Source organism: Trachypithecus francoisi, unplaced genomic scaffold, assembly GCF_009764315.1.
Source record: "Trachypithecus francoisi isolate TF-2019V2 unplaced genomic scaffold, Tfra_2.0 Lachesis_group19, whole genome shotgun sequence".
NCBI classification, from domain to species: domain Eukaryota; kingdom Metazoa; phylum Chordata; class Mammalia; order Primates; family Cercopithecidae; genus Trachypithecus; species Trachypithecus francoisi.
In genome coordinates, this window is record NW_022681464.1 from 20846784 (window position 1) to 20867777 (window position 20994).

Sequence of the window (20994 nt, forward strand, 5' to 3'; positions counted from 1 at the left end):
ATGGACTGGACACTCCAATTAAACAGTAGAGATTATCAGAATGAATAAAAAAGCAGACCTGATTACATGCTGTTGCACTTTAAATATAAAGACAAAGACAGGTAGAAATTTAAATTATCATGGAGAAAGATGATGCCATGCAATAGTAAGCATAAAAAAGCTAGAGTAGCTAGATTAATGTCAGATAAAATAGATTTCAAGACACAGAATATTATCAAAGATAAAGAGGAACACACTTCACACAATACAAAGGCCATACTGCTCAAAGTAATTTATAGATTCAAAGCTATTTCCATCAAACTACCACTGCCATTCTTCACCAAATTAGAAAAAAACTATTTTAAATTTCATATGGAATCAAAGAAGATCCTTTATAGCCAAGACAGTTCTAAGCAAAAAGAACAATGCTGGAGGCATCACACTACCTGACTTCAAACTATACTACAAGGCTACAGTAACCAAAACAACATGGTTACTGGTAACAAAACAGACATATAGACCAATGGAGCAGACCTCAGAAGTAACACCACACATCTACAACCATCTGATCTTTGACAAACCTGACAAAAACAGGAAATGGGGAAAGGATCTCCTATTCAGTAAATGGTACTGGGAAAACTGGCTAGCCATACGCAGAAAACCGAAACTGAACCCCTTCCTTACACCTTATACAAAAATTAACTCAAGATGGATTGAAGACTTAAATGTAAAACCCAAAACCATAAAAACCCTAAAAGAAAACCTAGGCAATACCATTCAGGACACAGGCATGGGCAAAGACTACATGACAAAAATGCCAAAAGCAATTGCAACAAAAGCCAAAATTGACAAATGGGATCTAGTTAAACTAAAGAGCTTCTTCAGAGCAAAAGAAACTATCATCAGAGTGAACAGGCAACCTACAGAATGGGAGAACATTTTTGCAATCTACCCATCTGACAAAGGTCTAATATTTACAAGGAACTTAAACATATTTACAAGAAAAAAAAAACATCAAAAAGTGGGCAAAGAATATGAACAGACACTTCGCAAAATAAGACATTTACACAGCCAACAAACATATGGAAAAAAAAAAAGTTCAACATCACTGATTAGAGAAATGCAAATCAAAACCACAATGAGATGCCATCTCATACCAGTCCGAATGGTGATTATTAAAAAATCAGGAAACAATAGATGTTGGCGAGGCTGTGGAGAAATAGGAATGTTTTTACACTGTTTGTGGGAATGAAAATTAGTTCAATCATTGTGGAGGACAGTATGGTGATTCCTGAAGGATCTAGAACCAGAAATACCATTGGACCTAGCAATCCCATTACTGAGTATATACCCAAAGGAATATAAATCATTCTACTATAAAAACACATGCATACATGTGTTTATTGCAGCACTATTTACAATAGCAAAGACATGGAACCATCCCAAATGTCCATCAATGACAGACTAGATAAAGAAAAGGTGGTACATATATACCACGGTACACTACGCAGCCATAAAAAGGAATGAGGTCATGTCCTTTGCAGGGATGTGGATGAAGCTGGAAGCCATCTTCCTCAGCAAACTAACACAGGAACAGAAAACCAACCACTGCATGTTCTCACTCATAAGTGGGAGTTGAACAATGAGAACACATGGACAGAGGGAGGGAAATATCACACACTGGAGCCTGTTTGGGCGTTGTGGGTGAGGGGAGGGAACTTAGAGGACTGGTCAAAAGGTGCAGCAAACCATCATGGCACACATGTACCTATGTAACAAACCTGTACATTCTGCACACGTATCCCATTTTTTAGGAAAAAAAAGACAAAAAAGGTCAATTCAACAGGATGACTTAACACTCACAAATATGTACACATCTAGTAATAGAGTACTAAAATACAAGAAACAAATATAGAGAGAATTAAAGGGAAAAATGGACAATTCCATAATCAATGCATGAAAATTCAACAGACTGCAGCAAATGTTAGAACAGGACAACAAAAAAATTCATAAAACACAGATCTGTTTCCTCTGACAGTGGTATTAGGTAAGGAAAAGACACACATAGGAGATCTGAATAATACTATCAAACACCTTGATCTAATTAACATTTCTAAAACACTATCAAACCAACTACTGCAGAATACACATTCTTTTCAAGTACATGTGGTCCATTGACCAAAAAAGACTATATTCTGGGCCATAAAGCCAAGATCAGGACAAGGATAAAAACCACTTCTTACTGCTGTTTTTACTGCTTCTCTTAAAAAGCAAAACAAACAAACAAAAACCCCAACAAAGTAAAGCAATTCTTATTTCCCAAAAGAAGGTGAGAAGTGATGAGTACTTAGATGACAGGTGCTCAACAAATGCTCATACATTGCTAAATAAATAAATGAATAAACATGATTACATTTTACAGTCATACAAACAGTCTTAGAAAACCCAACATTAAGGGTAATTGTGAGAATATTCAAATAGTCAACAATGTTCTTGAAAAACACTTTAGGATTTATTCAAATCTACATTTAGGGATTTAATTATGATTGTTCAGATACTTTATTCTATTCTACTTAGGTTGCTTCCTTTTGAAACCACTTTTCTAGCATTCCTATTAATCTGATTTTAAGGCTGAAACATTGAAGTCCCTAAGGAAAGCAGAAAGCTCAAACTGAATTTCCATAGCAACTCTAAATCTATCACACTATATTTATATATGGGCATTTGATTTAAATACATGAATGTATGTGAATCTGCAATGTGTCTAAGCTGTTGTTGCTATAGTAACTACATAACTTTGAATTTCCTTTTATGTTTAGTAAGTGTTCACACATAAAAACCAATCCGCACCAACAGTTATCTTGAGTTGCAGATATGGCTCACGGCAATAAATTTACAAACATCATGAGTCACAATGATGCATGTACTTACATATCTATCATTATGAAAACGTATATTTTAATACATGTCCCTGGTTGGTATATTAAAACCAATTCAAGATGCAACTCCTCAGAATGTAGACAATAAAACTTACCAAGCAGCCATTTACTCTTAGATGACAGCCTCTGCTTATGCAGTAAGCTTGTTACAGTAAAGTCCCCAACGACACACAGAGAAGCCACAGCCAAACTATTCTAAGGCTTCTCTGAATCATAAAGAAAAGCTTTTCTCTGTATCAAAATGGTTGAAAAATCTAGCATGTTCGTACAAAAACAGGATGCACCAAGTATTTAGAATATATCTATTGTATACATAGCAATCTCTGCTGCATGCTTATATAAGTAGTCTGTATGATGTAAAAGCACTTTTTTTTTTTCTTGCTAATGTAGACTAAGTCCTTTCTTAATTATCATAATGGTGACAGTCTACTCCAGGATCACTTTTTCCACTCTAATCTGGTCCCTCTGTTATACAAAATGTTTGGGAGCTGCCACTTACTGCTCTTACTGTATAATAGTTAGGACATGCAAGCTAATTTTAATATTGGCCTAAGGAAATTTTGGGGGAGAGATAAATCCACTAAAAAAAAAAATCAAGTATTCCAAACTCAAAATAAAAAAATTAAGGACCATCACCTGCTTTCAATTATACCAGCCACTGCTTATGTACACTAATGCAGATAATTAAGAAATGACCAAGGCTTAGAGGTGGGAACAAAATTACTGCTATAGATTAGTGACCTGGCAACACTGTGAGATAAATGTGATACAGATACGTGAATTTTCCAGACTGCTGACCATCACCGTTCATTTGCTCTAAATTTCAGATGAACAAAAGCAGACTGTGTATAAAGAGAATGGCTTTGAGTGACTCCCAGAAGCGGGGGGGCCAGTTTGGATAATGTAAAAATAGAGTTCACGAGGGAAATAAATCAGGGTCAAATATTACAGAGAATTATGACAATTCTAAGAAGCGTAAGGGATCTATGAGAGTATTGATCACTGCCTGCTGGTATCATACATATACTAAAGACTACTGAGAGGCAATAGAACGATTTGATCTTGTAATACAGATCCCAGGATACTATTAGGCTCTTTAGTAAGGTTTTGCTAAGTTTTTTTTTTTTTAACTGAGGTTTGTACTTTCTATTGATACCTGTATATTCCTTGCCCTAATGAGCTATGTGCTAAGAAACCACATCCCTATCTTTATTACAATTATGTCTAAATTAAGAAAGAGCAAACACACCCTGAGTAAGTACCTCAGAAATTCTCATGAATGAAGATTGAAGTGCATACATTTTACAGCACAGGTTTTACAACACCTATTCTGACTCTTAGAAGACATTTTGGCTTACATTATCTCGGCTGTATTCCCAATAACTGGATATACGACGTCTAGAAAAAATGAGGTCTTAATGCATTTATAGGAGCCTTTCTCCTATCATGGCTTTTAATAATAACACTCTATATGTGATATATCCCCAGTATAGTTTTACTACCCCACGATGCCCAAAAACCAGAGCATATTTTATTAAAAAGGGAATGGCTGTTTGACTTCTGAAAATATCATTTCTCCCTGATTAATGCCAATAATGTAAACATGGTCAAGGTATCAGGAACATGGTCTCAGGAAATTACTGCCTTCGAGAACATTAAAAATAAAATTTATTATCTGTTGACTTTAATGGGTTTCCTGAGCATTATCACCCAAGAGGTTAAGCTCTAGAAAATATATATTTCTCTTTCAGGTTCATGGACATTCTATCAAAATGGCACACGTTTCTCTGTGGCTTTTGTGAAAGACAGATGAGGGAATTCCTAGAAACGAGGCCAAGGCAGCACAGTAACAGGCTGTTTGGGTGTGGAGGAGTATTGGTGCCAATGGGTAAAAAATTAAGGACAGGTTATGATTGTGGAAGAAAATATTCTGAGGTCTCTCCAATCTCACCACAGAAAACTTGAAAAAATGGCAGTTGAGTTTTGAGTCCAAGCTCTTCATCATTCACAACTGTAGAGAATGACATTAAGATGAGAAATATCAGACACCCTTGATTTTCTTAGCTTTATTTCCTCCCACCCCACATACCTCCTGAATCCCAGACTCTGGAGAGGGCACAACATCCCCCTTTCCTCCACTCCAGCCCCTAGACTGATGAAAACTGCCGACAAAACTTGAAGGCCAATCTGAACTGCCATCAAGGTTTGCTTCCCAAAATCTTTGTGGCTTAATTTTTACCCAGCCTCTCCTATTGCTTTGGCTCCAAGAAAATAAATATCCTCTCTTTTCTTTTCTAACCCTCTATCTATGCCCTTGACATCTCATCTTTTCCCTTCAGCTTTAGCGTCATACTCCAGTTTCCCCTCTTTTTCCTATTTTCAATGATTCCTTCTCCACAGACATGTCTCCCATCTTACAAACCTGTTTATATTGCCTTATCCTAAAAGCAAACAAGAACAGTTGAAAAAGAATACCATTTTCCTTCCAATCTTATTTCCTGAAGCTGCTATCACTCTTTTCCCTACACAAACCAAATGTGTTTATTTTCCCCCATTTTTTTTCCTGACACATTTGTTAAAGGTTGAATCTACTCTGACTGTCTCCAATTCCACAAGTCCTTGTTAAATTGCTGCAATCTAGGCCTATGCCCTCAGTATTTTAATGGACCAATTCTCTGAGGGACTATTAATCACCTCCTAGGAGTCAGACTTTGGCCTATTTTTCAGGCTTCATCCTATTTGATATCACCACAATTAATATTTGGCACTGTTGTTGACTCCTCTGTCTACAAATTTCCTACTGTTTTGTTCTCTGATGCTGAGCTCTCCTGGTTTTCTTCCTGATGTTCATCTTTTTTGCAGCTTCCTCTTCTTCCTCCTCCCCCTTAAATGTATATATTTCCAAAGATCTGTGCTTAGTTTTCTTTATTCTATATAGGCTCACCCATTATGGCTCCAAAGTCGGATCTTTTCACTGTCTCAATTTCCTTCCTCCAACTTTGTCTTCAAGCCATTCCTGGCTCTACCATTCTACTGAATGGAGAAATCATTCAAATTGAGAAATCTAATGAACTCTTTCAGGCCTCATTTAACTTGACTTCTCAACAGATGTTGACATTCTTGACCATTATGCTCCCTACCTTCTGCTTCCCTGACACATCACTTCCTAGTTTCCTTCATTCTTTCTGGCACCTTCCCTTCTTCCTATGCAAGCCCTTCCTCTTCTACTCAACCAGTAAATGCCCAAGTTTCTCAAGGCACTCTACCCTTTATCACTCAGTATTTGCTTCCAGCATCCATTACATCAATATATGGAAGAATCGCAAATGTTTATCTTTAGCCTATAACTCCTTTGAGCTCCAGACACACATGTGCACCACTCCCAACACAAAAATTGCCTATGTTGATCTTCTCTTAGATGTCACAAATGAATCTCAAACTTAGTATGTTCAAAACAAACTCAAGATTTCTTCCCAAATCTGGTTCTCTTTCAGCAATTCTTGAACAAAATCCCAAATCCTTCCAGTTGCGTAAGACGCCATGTTTAACATCTCCTTATCCCAGTATTCAGCCATTACCAACATCCAGTCTATTTTGCCTCCTAACAACTCTTCCAGAGTTGTTCATTCCTCTTCATCTACATGAGTACTATTTTAATGCAGATGAAGAATTCATCTAATTCATACTAGTGAGTGTAAGTATTCATCTGTTATCCTTAAAAATATTTTAAAAATATTTATTTTTAAATATTAAAAAAGTTTCAAAAAGTAATGTCAGTTTTCCAATGGTTTCAGTCCAGCTGGAATACAGTCATAAATCCAGAAATAAGATGATAAAAATGCTGCTTAACAGTGAGCAAAATTGTGATTTCAAAGCTATTACCACCTATGTGGTCCTGTTAACCATTTGTACTCCATTCTGATTGCAGTTTGGGCATAAATAAGAAATCTGTTTTATTTACAAAATTAAGGTTACTACTGATTTAACAAGTTTGAACACTGGGTTCCACAGCTGAGACGGAAACATGATTTTGGATGATTAAATGTTTAATTGTGCAGTACCCAACTCGTGTTTATAATAATGACCCAATTTTATAAGAACACATTCTGCTTGGTGAAGCCTGCTGTTTATGGTAAGGATGTTTATATTTTAGAAAGTTTTTTTTTTTAATCCACAGAAGTTTTTAAAGTTTTAGTGTTCCAGATATTTTTCCTCAACGACTTCACTTTTGGACAAAGCTGGATAAATAGGGTATTGCTGAATGTTACTGCATAAAAATTGCCACTGCCTACAGAGGAGATAGGATGTACAGTTAATGAAGGGTTAGAGATGATGATCCGTATTTAACAACATAGTTCAGTTCATATTCTGGTCTGTACTGCCAGCAATTAAGCAGTAAAAATACTTCAGTCAAAATCTAAACAGGCTACTTGAAATTTCTGGAAAAACTAAAAGGAAAAAGAAATCTATCCTGGGAGTATTATTTTCACTACCCCCTTCAGTGATAAAATGCAAATAGCTCTGCCTTTTTAATAGTTTAAATGAAGACGGTTAGACTAATGACAAATGGGTCACAGGAAGATAAATGTGGTGAAACAGACAAGAGTAGAAACCATCCAAAGGCATTAAAATATTGACGGCTGGGAAGAATCAATCAGAAACACATGGTAAAGCACAGAAGGGTCTGAGCCATTCTCTAAGATGAAAGCAACTCCTGCAATCTCATGGTGACAATACCTGCTGTGGGGGAGTTTGCATGGTGAGATTTTTTTGGCAGGTTGAAGATCTGTTCGCCAGGGTCAGGCGGAGGAATTGCATCTTGCCCTTGTCGTGCCTCTACAGGATCATACTCCTTCCCATCGTAGTTAGCATCATAGAATTTCTTAAACCATTGAATAAAATCCAGGTTGTCCTGGAAACGTCCTTTCACTAGCTTCTCCACTGGAATTACCTGCAATAAAAAAATCACTATGTGAGTTACAAATCTCATGTTTGGATATATACCCAAAAGAAAGGAAAAGAGTATCTCAAAAAGATATGTGCGCTTGTAAGTTTATGGCAGCACTGTTTATAATAGCTAAGATTTGGAAGCAACCTAAGTGTCCATCAACAGATGAATGGATAAAGAAAATGTGGTATATATATACACAATGGCGTACTATTCAGCCATAAAAAGAATGAGACTCAGTAATTTGCAACAACATGGATGGAACTGGAGATCATTATGCTAAATGAAATAAGCCAGGCACAGAAATACAAACATCCCATGTTTTCACTTAATTTGTGGGATCTAAAATCAAAACAAGTGAATTCATAGGCATGGAGAGTAGGATGGTTACCAGTGGCTGGAAAGGGGGAGTTAGGGATGGTGACTGGGTACAAAAAAGTTAGAAAGAATGAATAAAACCTATTTGATAGCACAGCAGGGTGACTATAGGCAATAACAACTTAATTGTACATTTTAAAATAACTTAAAGAGTGTACTAGGATTGTTTGTAACTCAAAGGATAAATGCTTGAGGGAATGGATAACTGATTCTCCATGATGTGCTTTTTTCACATTGCATGCAGAATGCCTCAGGTACCCCATAAATCTATACACCTACTATGTACACACAAAAATTAAAAATTAAAAAAAAAGAACTAAACCAAAACATCACTGTTGGTTTTCTTGGAATATTTAGTACTTCTGAACAAGCCAGACAAAAGGAATATCCTCAGTTGTCAAGAGGGGCTGGTCCCACTCATAATACATTTATCATCAAAGCATCTCTCCGGAAAAACAGAAGCCTGGGATGTTGTGCTATTTCAAGACTGATAAGCTTTTTATCTTTTTATTTTATTTTATTTATTTTTGAGACGGAGTTTCACTCTTGTCGCCCAGGATGGACTGCAATGGTGCGATCTCGGCTCACTGCAATCTCCACCTCCTGGGTTCAAGCAATTCTCCCGCTTCAGCCTCCCCAGTAGCTGGGATTAATTTTTATTTATTAGTAGAGACGGGGTGTCACATGTTGGCCAGGCTGGACTTGAACTCCTGACCTCAGGTGATCCACCCGCCTCGGCCTCCCAAAGTGCTGGGATTACAGGTGTGAGCCACTGTGCCTGGCGAATAAACTTTTTAGATTTCTTTGTAATATGTAGCCCAGTTGTGTTGAGATAAACTCATATAAAGATTATAGTTACTAGAGAGTGCGGATGAATATGATTTAAATCAATAAAAACAGATACTTTTTATGTCTTCATAGTATTCCATGGTGTATATGTGTCACATTTTCTTTATCCAATCTGTCATTGACGGGCATTTAGGTTGATTCTGCGTCTTTGTTATTGTGAATAGTGCTGCAATGAACACTCACATGCATACGTCTTTACGGTAGAACAATTTCTATTCCTTTGGGTATATACCCAATAATGGGATTGCTGGGTCAAATGGTAGTTGTTTTTAGCTCTTTGAGGAATCGCCACATTGCTTTCCACAATGAACTAATTTACACTCCTACCAACGGTGTATAAGCATTTCCTTTTCTCTACAACCTCACCAGTATCTGTTTTTTGACTTTTTAGTAATAGCCATTCTGACTGGTGTAATTCGCTATGTTTTTTTTAAAGAAAATGGAAAGGTATCTAGCTAAGTGAATTATATTATCACTGAATTCTTACCTTTTACATCTTCAGGTGGGAATACTAGCTGAATGTGAATCACGAGATAGTTACAAAGCTAGAGTGTGAGATTGTGTGTGTGAGTGTGTATGTGATTCAGACAAGCACACAGCTCACAGCTTTGCTGTGTGACAATATGAATGGAAGCTATAGAAATTAAACTTTGAATACGACTTTGCCACTATGGTAGCCATATATCATTGATATCTTAAAATGTATCAATAGGACCACATTAGAAAACGTAGAAAGACTTTACGTATGAACGAAAACTTGGAAGAAAAAAGCAACTGAAGCATGCATTAAACTAAATAATCAGCTTTAGAAAATGTTGAAAGACCTTACATATTAATGACAACTTGGAAGAAAAAAGCAACTGAAGCATGCATTAAACTAAATAATTAGCAATACATTTTGCAAAAATGTTTCTTATGTAGCTAAAATAGAAACTAAACCAAGTACAGAGCAAAATAAAGAGAAGCAATCTTTTGGAAGAGACCATATTTTTCATGAAGATTCTTCTGGTAATTAGACTTTGGTGGTGATATGTTGCTCTTCTCTCACTTCCCCCAAACTTCAGTGAAGTCTGCTTAAAAGGAGGAATTCCTGCCACATGTGCACTCAATTGCTTTAACATTTTCATTTTTTTATTTCAGAGACAGAGTCTCACTCTGCTGCCCAGGCTAGAGTGCAGTGGTGCGATCATACCTCACTGCAGCCTCTAACTCATAGGTTCAAGAGATCCTCCTGCCTCAGCCTCCTGAGTAGCTGAGTCTACAGGTATGTGCCACTGCACCTGGCAATTAAAAAAAAAATTCGTAGAGATGGGGTCTCGCAATGTTGACCAGGCTGGTCTGGAACTCCTGGCCTCAAGTGATCCTCCCACCTTGGCCTCCCAGAGTGTTGAGATTATAGGTGTGAGCCACTGCTCTCAGCCTCAACTGACTTTCAATTGTATTATTTAATCACTTTTATGTCTTCTGAGTTTAAAATTTTTGTTTATGCTGATATTGATTGTTAGAAATCAACTTTTTAGAGCATAAAAAGCTTTTAACTAACAAATACTATATTTTGTCTATTGCCAGACAAGAAAATTTAATAATAGTTTTAGACACTGGTGGTATATTAGCTGTTAAAAGAAGGCATTTACTTCTGTTGACCTAATATTGCATTCCCTATCAACATGTAAGCTTCAGGGGCAAAAGTTCAAAATCCGAGGTGGCAAGCAAAAGCACAGAACTTTCCATCATGCCATCAGGCTATGACACACATGAATGAGGGTACTTAATGCTGTTTCTCACGGGACTTTTGGATCAAATCACTGCATACTAAAGCTAGAGAGGCTAACAAAGGCCATCATGGCCAGTCTCCTTCCACTGCAATAATTTTTTTCTTCAACATTCTTAACAACTGCTCATCCATTCTGTGTGTATATACTTCCAGAGCGATATGGAACCCACTAATTTGATGTATAACAAGTTCCATCAATAAACATATGAAAAGGTGTTTCTTTTCTTTCTAATCTAGAAGCATGTATAGAGAAATGAATAAAAAAGACACAAGAGGTATTATAAAAGTAAGGAGAACCTATATATCCCTAGTTTTAAATACATATGGAAAGAGCTAATTGGAAATTAACCATGACAAAGGACATAAAATTGGAAATAATCCAAAGGGCTACAATGTTAAAGAGAATGTATGTTTGAAATAAAAATTCCAAGAAAATGAGAAGTCAGGATTTTCTTAATATATTGATAAGAATGTCATTAAGAAGATATTAATTGCCTTAGCTTACAAAATACATAGTTGATCAAACTTCCCTTTAATCTCTATCTTTTATAACCTGGTATTTTATTTTTCATTTCCATAGCCTATTCATTACCCCTGTTTATGCAAAGAACAGTTTTCCATTTCTCCCCTGCTGGTTTATCTCTTTCCCCTTATTCAAAATTCATTTCTTTCCAAGCACATTCATGCTAAGAGATATATCCTAAATAAGGAACATAGTTTGAGTATGTATTTAAATAGCAGTAAACATGCAGAAAGAGACTGAGTTTTAGCAATAATCCCTTATTGAGAGAAAAAGTACTCCAGGCCATTTGTACCACTCCAGGACAAAAGTATAATAATTCATGAGAGAAAAAAGGGCAAATTATGGACATTGAGAATCTGAGCGCATACACTATACTGACACTGTCTCTCATGTCAACTTCATAACCATGAATAAGGGGTTTTTAGTCCCATTGTACAGATGGGTAAACTGAGACTCAGAATTTAAATAACTTGCTCAAGTCATGAAGCTGGGATTCAAACCCATGCTGTTTCTGCCATGACACAATGTTTCTCTGAAGGAACAAAATACAAAGAACCACAGTGGCATCTGGCGAACATAAAAGTTTCTCATCTGCAATGCTAAATGTAACTAACAACACTTTAACATTTGTGAGCCCTGTTAGTTTTTAGTCTCCTGGCTACAAGTTTAGAAAATCTGAAATGAAAACCTCATAAAAATACAGGAACTTAGGGTGATATTTTATGCTAGGTACAGACCCCCGCCTACGGTTGAGATATCAAGATATATCCCATCGGTATGCTCCTGGACTTTTGCATTTATGCACAAAAAAATTTTAAGAAACAACAACACATTTTATGGAGGTACAAGTCTCCTACCTTATCAACGTTCATTCGCTTAAATGATGCTTGCAGAAGTTTAAAATTGTGAATATACTCATGTTCCAGCTTTGCTTGAAATTTTACTTTCTTCAAACTAATGCAGCCAGGGAAAAGCATGTCCATGAACTGGCAATAGGCTGCTCCTGGAAAGAAACAAGAACAGAACTGCAGTGAGTCTCACTGTACCCAGATGTGGTAGAGGACTGCTAGGCTGGAAGGGGATTGTGCTTACAGGTGCCATCATCACTCAGAGCAGAGTCCTCCTGGCTGTGTGTGTCCTTCCTAGCAATGCGCTTATATTTCCTTGTCCACAGGAGCTGAGTGCCAGAGGGAAGGGACTTCCTCAACAACGCAGCACCTGCCACTTCCCAACCCTAAACTCCGTGTATTGTACTGCATGCATCAGAATATCACCAGCTTCCACAACCAACATACAGAACCTCACACTATAAAGCCAAGGAAACCAGTGTAAGAGAACTCTTCCTAGCTTCTACCACTGAAAAGAAATATACATTTTCTTCCACCTGGTTATCACCTGCTCCAAGTCGTCAAAATAAACTTAAGAGGAAAAAGAGAGGAAAATGTAAACATGAGAGAACTACGAAAGTTCTCATGAAACATGTAGCTCAAAAAATACACATATGCTCAAACTGTTTTCACAGGTGAAAACTACAAGCCAATTAATACCAATGTAAGTGTTAAGTATTACTTATACTTATTAAGTATTAAACATTACTTATTACTACTTATACTTATTATACTTATTAACTATTATTACTTATACTTATTAGTATTAAATTGGTAAGTTTAATTGGTAAATTTTGTTACAAGCCAAATTAATAGCAATTTAATTCCAGTCCAGAGCAATGGGGTTTCCACATTAACATGAAGTATGAAGACATGGATACTGAAAGTTATGGAAGTTCAGAGTCATGCTCTTTATGACTAAGAAACACGACAGAAATGTCCAATGAGCCCCCTGAGGAAATGATCATAGAAAAAGAGGACTTTTTAAAAAATACATGAAGAGCTCTTCAACATGACCACTACAACTGGGAAATTCTGGCAAGCTGTGTTTACTGATGCATATCTTCTTACTAGTATAGGCTAATGGCATTTAGGAAAACAAACTAGAAGTCAGAATGATTCTTTTTCTTTTACAAGAAAGAAAACCAAGAGGCAAGAATAGGAACAAGCCACCATTTTTAGGTTCATTCTTTCTTTGCTATCTCCAGACCTCTTGGTCTATTTCTATGATGCGCCCATGATCAGTCTTTTTGCAACATGAAGTGTCTCTCCTCATCCTTTGCACTATCAAGGCTTCCACGAAGAGCCAGTCCTTTACTTGGGTGACTCGCTTTAGGAAGGAAGACCTGCTCTGTCTCTTATGAGAAATAAAGGTTAGGCATCCTTTACTGAGATAGGAATCTGAGATAAGAGAGAACAAGAATCAGGAATCGAAGGGTTGTTAAAACAGGAAATATTGGGACAACTCCTATTTTGTAGATAAGAGCATAAAGTGGTGAAATATAGGCCATAACAAATATCTCCAGAGTCTCTGCATCTGGCGTCCCTTTAGATAACATACCCTGAATACTAACTAGTAAGTTCCTAGTCAAGCAGATGGGTTCTCTTAAAAAGAAGACAAAATAAAACAAACCAAAGAAAAAAGAAGACACTGGGGGAGGTAAGAGAAACATCATGATCTGGAGGGTATTCTTTGAGTCATCACCCACTATCCAGTTCTTTCTTTTGAAGGGCCGCCAGATGGAGCAAATTCCAATTGCCACTTTAACATTATTTTTAAACGGATGGGATTGTTGAAACACAACTGCCTCATTACCTGGTCTTTGAAGTTATTTTCACTTTTGTAGAGTTTAGCATACCAACCAACCAAATCCCTCACGTTTCAGATTTAAAAAGAAATAACAGCTTTTGAAAAACAAAAAACAAAAAACAAAAAAACTCTTCCATATAGTGAGGGAAGGAAGGAAAAATCATCTCTAGCATCTTCATCCAGAAATAACCACTCAAAATATTCTGGTATATGCCATTCTAATCCTCTCTGGAAGGGAGTGTGTGTATGTGTGTGCGTGTGTGTGTTTTCTTAAAAATGTGATCCTATTTTAAAAATGTAATCACATCATACCCATTTTTTAATGTAAACTTTCTGAAACTCAACAGACCATAATTCTCTTTCTGTGTCATTTAATATGCTCTATCAATATTTTTAATGGCTTTCTTATTTTTATATCTTGCTTATCAACTTTCTTGAACCAAGAATACATAAATATTCATGCATATTTCCGTCAAGTACTTTTATGGTCTCAAGTTTTACATTTAAATTCTGAATCCATGTGGAATTTATTTTTGTCTATGATATAAAGTATGGTTCTAATTTTAGTCATTCCAAATGGTGGAAATCTGTCATTTTTGGCTCCCCAGGATTTGTACACCTACTACCTGGGGAGATGCTATCGTGCCCTGCCCCCCACCACAGAAGCTGAAAGTGGGCAGGCTACCCTTTCCTTCATAGCGATAAGGATGCAAGCCTATGACCTAGGCTCTGTGTTTGAATCCTGCCTCAGTCTCTGAGTTGAGGGAATGATATAAACACACAGGGACCATTAGAGTTTAGCTGTGGTGGCAGAGTGGTGGGGTCCAGAGTCCTGAGCAGCAAAAGCAGCACAGTGCCATCCAATTCTTGTGACACAAGAAAGGCTGTGTTCCCAGCTCCTTCGCATCCTTTGGTTCCTGTCCATCTTCTGAGCTCGGCTTTCTATTGACTCTGAGCTACCCAACATTTTCTTCTACCTAAGCCTGCCAGGATTAACTTCTGCTATTTTCAACCTAAACCACTAACTGATAAAGTTAGTAGGTGTTGAACATCACAAGTTAATAGGTAATCTATTCTTTCCCCACCAATGGGAAGCACTATTTTTACTATATATTGCCTTCCTAATACATGTACCTAGATCTCTTTCTAGACTTTTTTTTTTTTTTGAGACGGAGTCTCACTCTGTCACCCAGGCTGGAGTGCAGTGGCATGATCTCAGCTCACTGCAAGCTCCGCCTCCCGGGTTCAGGCCATTCTCCTGCCTCAGTCTCCCGAGTAGCTGGGACTACAGGTGCCCACCACTATGCCTGGCAAATTTTTTGAATTTTTAGTAGAGACAGGGTTTCCCCATGGTCTCAATCTCCTGACCTCGTGATCAGCCCTCTTCAGCGTCCCAAAGTGCTGGGATTACAAGTGTGAGCCACTGCGCCCGGCCCTTTCTAGACTTTAAATTGCCTTTTCTGTTTCCACGGTAGTTCCACATTCTTATTTGAAATTCTATAACATGTATTACTATCTACAGAATAATTTCCCCTCCTCTTACTCTCAAAATTTTCCTAAATTTTAACGTGCCATTTATTCTTTTCATTATATTTTTGAATTTGTTATTCATGGCATACAAAAATAATAGCTTTCAAAAAAATAAGTAGCTTAATTAATCTGTATTTTGTTTTTGATAAATATTATACACATTATGAGGTACAAGTGTGATGTTTTAATGCATATATACATTGTGCAATGATCAAATCAGGGTATTTGGCATATCCATCACCTCATACATTTATCATTTCTTTGTGGTGAGAACATTCAAAATCGCTATTTTTTTTCCCAAGTGGCTGCAAAATATTTTACTTGGTATTTCACCATTGCTTATTTAACCTTGTACTTGTTTTCCAATTTTTCTCAATTATAAATAATGCTATGATTTGAAAAACTCTTGTCTTGAGAAAGGTCAACATAGGTCAGGGAGATGTTGGCTCTAAATAGGGTACACTCCTGGGATTTGAGGGCAAGGGGGATATGAAATACACAACACAGTACTGTTAACCATAGTCACCATACTGTATAATAGAATGCCAGAGCTTATTCCTCCTACCTAACTGTAACTTTGTACCCACTGACCAATCTCTCTCCATTCCTCCCTCCGCTTTCCCCTTTCTAGTCTCTGGAAATCATTATTCTACTCTCTATTTCTATGAGATCAACCCTTTTAGATTCCACATGGGGAAGATCATGCAGTATTTGTCTTTTTGTGCCTGGCTTATTTCACAGAACACAACGTCCTCCACGTTCATCCACGTGGCCACAAATGACAAGATTTCATTTTTTTATGTGACTAAACAGTATTTCGTTGTGTATTTATATCACTTTTTAAAATCCATTCATCACACTGATGGACATTAAGGTTGATTTCATTTCTTGGTTATTGTCAAAGTGCTACAATAAACATGAGTGTAGATATCTCTTGGGCATAATGATTTAATTTCCTTTGGCTATACATCCAGTCGTGGGATTGCTGGATCATATAGTAGTTCTGTTTTTAATGTTTTGGGGAGCTTCCATATTGTTTTTTATAATGGCTATACTAATTCACATTTCTACCGACAGTGTATCAGAGTCCTCATTTCTCCATATCCATGCCAACTTTTTTTTTTTTGGTCTTTCTGATAATAGTCATTCCTTTTTTTTTTTTTTTTTTTTTTTTTTGAGACAGGGTCTTGCTCTGTCTCCCAGGCTGGAGTGCAGTGGCATGATCTCAGCTCACTGTAACATCCACCTCCCAGGTTCAAGTGATTCTCATGCCTTAACCTCCCAAATAGCTGGGACTAGCACCTGACACCATGCCCAGGTAATTATTGTATTTGTAGAAGAGATGGGGTTTCACCATGTTAGCCAGGCTAGTCTTGAACTACTGACCTCAAGTGATCTGCCCCCCTCAGCCTCCCACAGTGCTGGGATTACAGGCGTGAGCCATTGCGCCTGGCCTCTTTTTGATAATAGCCATTCTAATGATCAGGATGAGGTGATGTCTCACTGCGGTTCCCATTGTATTTCCTTGATGATTAGTGATATTGAACATCTTCTCCTATACCTGTGGCCATTTGTATGTCTTCTTTTGAGAAATGTCTAACCAAGTCTTTTGCCCATTTTTTATTTCGTTCTTTTTTCTACTGAGTTGTTTGAAACTTATATTGGCCCCTTGTCAGATGAATAGTTTGCACGTATTTTCTCCCATTCTGTAGTTTGTCTTTTCACTCTGCTGATTGTTTCCTTTGCTGTGAAGGAGTTTTTTTTGTTCGATATAATCCTATTTGTCTATTTTTGCTTTTGTTAGGTGTGCTTTTAAGGTCTTACCCAAAAAATCTTTGCCCAGAAATGTCATGAAGTAATTCCCCTATGTTTTCTTCTAGTAGATTTATCATTTTAGGTCTTTCACTTAAGTCTTTAGCCCATTTTGAGCTGATTTTTGTATGTGGTAAGAGATAGGGATCTAGTTTAATTCTTCTGCACATGGATAGCCAGGTTTCTTGGCATCATTTATGAAGAGACTGTCCTTTCCCTATGTTCCTGGCACCGTTCTGTGTGCTCTATTCTGTTGGATTGTTCTACATATCTATTCTCAGGTGATATGGTTTGGATCTGTGTCCCCACCCACATCTCATGTTCAATTGCAATCCTCAATTTTGGAGGTGGGGCCTGCTAGGAGGTGACTGGGTCACGGGGACAGTCTCTCACGAATAGTTTAGCACCATTTCCTCAGTGCTGTTCTTATGATAGTAAGTAGTAAGTTCTCCTGAAATCTGGTTAAAATGTGTGTAGCAAGTGTTAAGCAACTCCCCCATCTCTCTCTTGCTCCTGCTCCAGCCACGTAAGATGTGCCTGCTTTCCCTTTGCCTTCTGCCATGACTGGAAGCTTGCTGAGGCCTCCCCAGAAGCAGAAGCCAATATGCTTCCTGTATAGCCTGCAGAATTGTGAGCCAATTAAGCTTCTTTTCTTAACATTAATACATTACCCAGTTTCAGACATTTCTTTATAGCAACGCAAGAATAGGCTAACACATCAGGCCAGTATGATGCTATTTTGGCTACTATAGCTTTGTAGTGTATTTTGAAGTCAGGCGATGTGATACCTCCAGTATTTTTTTTTTTTTAATACAGATGCCATGGGAGAGGAGGACAGCCCACTCATTGACAAGGAGGCAAAGTGGAATCAAAGGAGCCCACCCGTCTGCTGCAGTCCCCTCCAGCATTGTTCTTTTTGTTCAGTATTATTTTGGCTATTCAGGGTCTTTTGTGGTTCCATGTGAACTTTAAAATTATCTTTTTCTATTTCTGTGAAGAATGCCATTGGTATTTTTGTAGGAATTTGCCTTGGATCTATAGATGGCTTTGGGTAGTATAGGTTAAATACACCTTATCCAAAATGCTTTGGACTAGAAGTGTTTTCAGATTTCAGATATTTTAAGATTTGGGAGTATCTGCAAACACATAATGAGATATCTAGGAGACAGGACCCAAGTCTAAACATGAAATTCGTTTATGCTTCATATACACCTTATACACATACCCTGAAGGTAATTCTATACAGTATTTTTTTTTTTTTTTTTTTTTGAGACGGAGTCTCGCTCTGTCGCCCAGGCTGGAGTGCAGTGGCCGGATCTCAGCTCACTGCAAGCTCCGCCTCCCGGGTTTACGCCATTCTCTCGCCTCAGCCTCCCGAGTAGCTGGGACTACAGGCGCCCGCCATCTCGCCCGGCTAATTTTTTGCTATACAGTATTTTTAATAATTTTGTACATAAAATAAGTTTGAATGCATTTTGTCTGTGACCTGTCACATGAGATTAGGTGTGAATTTTTCACTTGTGGTATGTCAGAACTAAAACAATTTCAGATTTTGAAGCATTGTGATTTTTGGATTAGAGATGCTCACATGAGATTAGGTGTGAATTTTTCACTTGTGGTATGTCAGAACTAAAACAATTTCAGATTTTGAAGCATTGTGATTTTTGGATTAGAGATGCTCACATGAGATTAGGTGTGAATTTTTCACTTGTGGTATGTCAGAACTAAAACAATTTCAGATTTTGAAGCATTGTGATTTTTGGATTAGAGATGCTCAACCCGTATGGACTTTTTAACAATATTGATTTTTCCAATCCATAAACATGGCATGGCTTTCCATTTATTTATGTCCTCTTCAATTTCTTTCACCAATATTTTATATGTTCCCATTGTAGAAATCTTTCACCTCCTTGGCTAAGTTTATTCCCAGGTGTCTCACTTTTTTGGTAGTGATTGTAAGTGGGACTGCTTTCTTAATTTCTTTTTCAGATAGTCTGCTATTAGCATATAGAAACGCTAAAATTTGTGGATTAGTTCTAACAGTTTTTTTAAATTGAGTTTTTAGGGATATAAATATGTAATCATGCTGTCTGCAAACAATTTGACTTCCTTTTTTTTTTTTTTTTTTTTTTTTTTGAGACTGTGTCTCCCAGGCTGGAGTGTAGTGGTAGGATCTTGGCTCACTGCAACCTCTGCCTCCCAGGCTAAAGCGATTCTCCTGCCTCAGCCTCCCAGGCAGCTGGGACTACAGGCAACCACCACCACGCCTGGCTAATTTTTGTATTTTTAGTAGAGACAAGGTTTCACCATGTTGGCCAGGCTGGTCTCAAACTCCTGACCTCAGGTGATCTGCCTGCCCTGGACTCCCAAACTGCTGGGATTACAGGTGTGCCCGGCCCTGAGTTCTTCCTTTCTAATTTGGATGCCTTTCATTTCTTTCTCCTGTCTAATCACTCTGGCTAGGACTTTCAGAACAATGTTGAATAGAAGTGGTTAAAAATGGACATCCTTGTCTTGTTCCAGATCTTATTCTAGTAAAGCTAGAATACAATTCATATACCCTAAAGTTCAACCTTTTGAAATGTGAAATTCAGTGGTTTTTAACATACTTGCAGAATTGTACATCCATCACCACTATTTAATTCCAGAAGATATTTATTACTGCCCCAAAAAAACCCTTCTTACTCATTAGCAGTCGCTCTCTATGGTCTCTCCTCCCTCCAGGCCCTGGCAACCACTAATCTATTTTTTGTCTCTATGGATCTCACCATTCTGGACAATTCATATAAATGGAATCATGTAACATGCAGCCTTTGTGTCTGGTTCCTTTCATTCAGCAAAATCTTCTCAAGGTTTATCCATGTTGTTCCATGTATCAGAACTTTCTTTCTTTCTTTACAGCCAATAATATTCCATTTTATGAATTACCACATTTTACTGATCAATTCATTAATGAATATCTAGATTGTTTTCACTTTTGGACTATTTTGAGTAATGAGGTTATGAACAGTTGTGTACAAATTTTTGCATGGACATGTTTTCAATTCTCTTGGCAATATACCTAGGAGTGGAATTGCTAGGTCATGTGGTACCTCTGTTTAACAATTTGAAAAACTATCAAACTGTTTTCCAAAGCAGGTGTACTATTTTATATTTCTACCAGCAACAGATGAGAGCTCCACATCTTCATCATTACTTGTCAGTCATTTTGATTCTAACCACCCTAATGGATGTGAAGTGGTATGTCACTGTGGTTTTGGTTTGATTTCCCCAATGACTAATGACATAGAGCATCTTTCCTTTGTGCTTTTTAGTCATTTGTATATCTTCTTTGGAGGAATGTCTAAGCACATGCTTTGCTTATTTCTTTTTTTCTTTTTTTTTTTTGAGACGGAGTCTCGCTGTGTCGCCCAGGCTGGAGTGCAGTGGCGCGATCTCGGCTCACTGCAAGCTCCGCCTCCCGGGTTCCCGCCATTCTCCTGCCTCAGCCTCCCGAGTAGCTGGGACTACAGGCGCCCGCCACCGCGCCCGGCTTTTTTTTTTTTTTTTTTTTTTTTGTATTTTT

General features: G+C 37.5%; 1 protein-coding gene across 4 annotated transcripts in view; it reads right to left on the bottom strand.

Annotated features, from left to right (window-relative positions):
* MAPRE2 (microtubule associated protein RP/EB family member 2) overlaps positions 1 to 20994 on the bottom strand; it is a 170161-nt gene that overhangs the window by 34934 nt on the left and 114233 nt on the right. For all 4 annotated transcript variants that reach the window (XM_033177994.1, XM_033177993.1, XM_033177992.1 and 1 more), the window contains 2 exons: positions 12248 to 12393; positions 7656 to 7869 (listed from right to left, as the gene is read on the bottom strand). In XM_033177994.1, the coding sequence (XP_033033885.1) occupies positions 7656 to 7869; positions 12248 to 12393 (360 nt within the window). The remainder of the gene's footprint in view (positions 1 to 7655; positions 7870 to 12247; positions 12394 to 20994) is intronic.